The following is a 2,759-nucleotide window of genomic DNA, read 5'->3' as shown; positions in this document are numbered from 1 at the left end:
TAATGTATATTGTGGATTCTGAAAAATATCAGTGCTGGATATGAAGTAACTTTTCTACAACATAATACAGTCCTTTTTATTTTCAAACATATTCCAAAACACTTTCAATTTGTTAAACTTTCTCTTCTGTTTCATTTATTACATTTTAAGATGTGTGTTTATGGAGTATAATAATCACTAGAATTATCTAAAAGAAAACTTGGTCCTTTGTTTGTTATTAATCAGTTGATCTATTGAGTGTCATCTGATGAGCATATTAAGTGTTGACAGGGGGATACGTTTTTAAATCTGCTTATATCATGTTGCCAAAAATATTTCTCAACTTGACTGCAGCTCTTTTAAAATCTTAATTCTTAGAGACTCAGCTACATTCCCAGGGGCTTAACTTCAGTGGCAGAGCTGCCGTAGTGTTACTTTTGGTAATATAAGCTAAAAAAGGTGGGTGGACTGTTGGAAACCTGAGATGTGACTCTCACAAAATGATGTCCCGCGAACTGTGTGTGTGTCTGTAGCTCGTTTCCAGGTGGAGGTATGCGGTCTAATGTGTGAAAAGCTCAAGCGAAGCACTTGGAAAGTACAGCTTGCTGTTCTACAGTCTATGAAGGCTTACTTCCAGGGGTGAGGACCAACAAAGAATCCCTTACTAACCATTTTTCCAATTATTTGTTCTTTTAAATCAACCCTTAAATTATTTAAGATGATTGATTTGTGCTTACATTTTTACATTTAAGCTTCTTTGTCAACATATGTCAGCTGTCAGCATTTTTTCTTTCCTGTAGGTTATTGCTGCTAGAGAAAGGCCGTGAGGACTCCAATGCACTGTCACAGATCCTCACAGAGACGTGTGCTGCTCTCACCTACCCATTAGGTACTTGCCTCACAATTTCAATTTATTTTGAATAATACTCTAATATGTATGCATTTCATCACTGTGTTTATTCATTGATTTGTTTTCCAGAAAACAAAAGTTACTCATCTGTGAGAACAGAGGCCCTGTCAGTTGTGGATCTGATTGTAAAGAGAACTGGAGGTGAGTTTTTTTTATTTATTTTTTTTGCTACTAAGCCTGTCTGAAAGTGTTTTGTTCTTCACTTTAGTTTGAAAGGGAGCCTATTATATTCATACTGTTTCAGGTAGTTTTATGATAACATGTTCTCTGCCAATTTTTTAATTAGCCATGCTTTTAGCATGAGGAATGGAAATGTTGGGCTGTTGGTCAGTTAGTCCCAAGCTTTGGGCTGGGCTTAAAAAATTCCCCAAATGTATGTATTGCCATGAAGTTGTGTCAGGTTAGATGTTCAGTTTGTCCAGTACTTTGTCTTAAATAATGAGATTCTCATCAACTTCAGCTGGACTTTGTGTTCAATGCTTATTTGCAAACGTTAGTATGCTAACACACGAAACTAAGATGGAGAACGTGGAGGCGTTTTAAAATCTGAAGACTGAATTCCAATAGAAAGCTGTCCTCTATCGTTTTAGTTCATATTTTATTTTATAGATTATATTTTCAGGATTACTGTCTTGTAATATACAAACATACATATGTATGCACGTCAGACATTATTGATCCAAGTGTTACTGATTCAATATTCTTGTGTGCATGTGATGTTGACAGAGAGTGAACAGTGGGACTGTGTGTCTGTGAAGAGCCGGGAGCAGCTGCAGCGCTCCCTGTCAACGCTGCAGTCTGACAGCAGACCTGACCTGAGGGATAAGGCGCAGGAGCTGCGTAGACATATCCAGAGTCAACCCTGAGCACGCACATGCACGCACGCGCACACAAACACACACACATACACACAGCTCACAGAGTCAGCCAAATACGTACAGATACAAACACAAAGTACAAAGCAAGAAACGAGAGCATCAACTTCTTTTAAACCTCTTTATGAGTAAAACAAAACATACACTAGCACACTCCTCTGTCTGACCTCTTTGCTACAGCAGTCTTCTCTCATGCAGATATTTACAAACCTCTCGATCATTACATTAAGTATCCATATTACCTGTGGGCTTTGAAGCTGGCTTGTGCAAAGAGAGTGCTCCACTCAAGCTGACTGACTGATTCACGTTTGTGGCTGACGAAGGTTGAAGAGACTACAATAACACAACTTGCCCTGAGTCTGAACTCTCAGTGACAATGGTGAAGGGCAATATCATTATTGTAATGTGTCAAGTTTTATTTGGTTCATTTAAATGGACAGTAAGATACTGATAATGAATGCTATATAAACCAATGTGTTGGGTTTGTGGACACTGTATACCTATAGCCCCAAAATGGGGACTTTTACTACTGTTGTGGGTTTGCCTACTCATTGAATATCAGAACAACAGCAGGTCGTACACAGGAGGATGACTAGTCAGATCACGTTCAAAGTTGGTACTTTGAGCATGTCCTGGAAATGGTATTTGGTTTCTTCTGTTTGCAAGGTGAATGAACACGACAAAAAGCCTATTTTGTGAAGTTTTGAGAATTAGTAAAAATCCTGCTGTTAACTTCAAAGTGATGCTATAGTTGTTTGAAATTGTCCCTGATGAAATAAAACTACCTTGGTAATTTGGACCAGTTTTTTTGTCTTCCTACAGTGTATGACGGTTACACATTTACAGTTTTAATACAAGCAACAGGTTCATATCAGATGTCAGTAAAACAACATATCGTTGTGAAAATCTCAAAGGCCAAAATTCATGTGAAAGTGTTTTGCAACGAATCAAACAGATATTGAAGCAGTTTAAATTCTATTGTGTCTAGGTAAATG

The 2,759-nt window shown here is 37.8% G+C and overlaps 1 protein-coding gene across 1 annotated transcript; it reads left to right on the top strand.

The window, feature by feature from the left end:
- Window positions 1-105: 105 nt before the first annotated feature.
- LOC111652182 (proteasome adapter and scaffold protein ECM29-like) lies at window positions 106-2,563 on the top strand. The gene is made up of 4 exons (XM_023402372.2): window positions 106-618; window positions 780-868; window positions 959-1,030; window positions 1,616-2,563. Exons 1-4 carry the CDS (start codon window positions 542-544, stop codon window positions 1,753-1,755), a joined length of 378 nt encoding a protein of 125 aa, XP_023258140.1. The 5' UTR covers window positions 106-541; the 3' UTR covers window positions 1,756-2,563.
- The last annotated feature ends 196 nt before the right edge of the window (window positions 2,564-2,759 follow it).

Source organism: Seriola lalandi, unplaced genomic scaffold, assembly GCF_002814215.2.
Source record: "Seriola lalandi dorsalis isolate HSWRI2012SDOR001 ecotype SW California unplaced genomic scaffold, Sedor1 jcf7180001973486, whole genome shotgun sequence".
Taxonomy (NCBI): domain Eukaryota; kingdom Metazoa; phylum Chordata; class Actinopteri; order Carangiformes; family Carangidae; genus Seriola; species Seriola lalandi.
This window is presented reverse-complemented; position numbering and strand designations above follow the sequence as displayed.

Coding starts and splice junctions, on each gene's coding strand:
- LOC111652182 (XM_023402372.2), top strand. CDS start 542: ATGTGTGAAAAGCTCAAGCGAAGCACTTGGAAAGTACAGCTTGCTGTT. Junction 869..958: donor TGCTCTCACCTACCCATTAG/GTACTTGCCTCA, acceptor TTTGTTTTCCAG/AAAACAAAAGTTACTCATCT. Junction 1,031..1,615: donor GATTGTAAAGAGAACTGGAG/GTGAGTTTTTTT, acceptor TGATGTTGACAG/AGAGTGAACAGTGGGACTGT.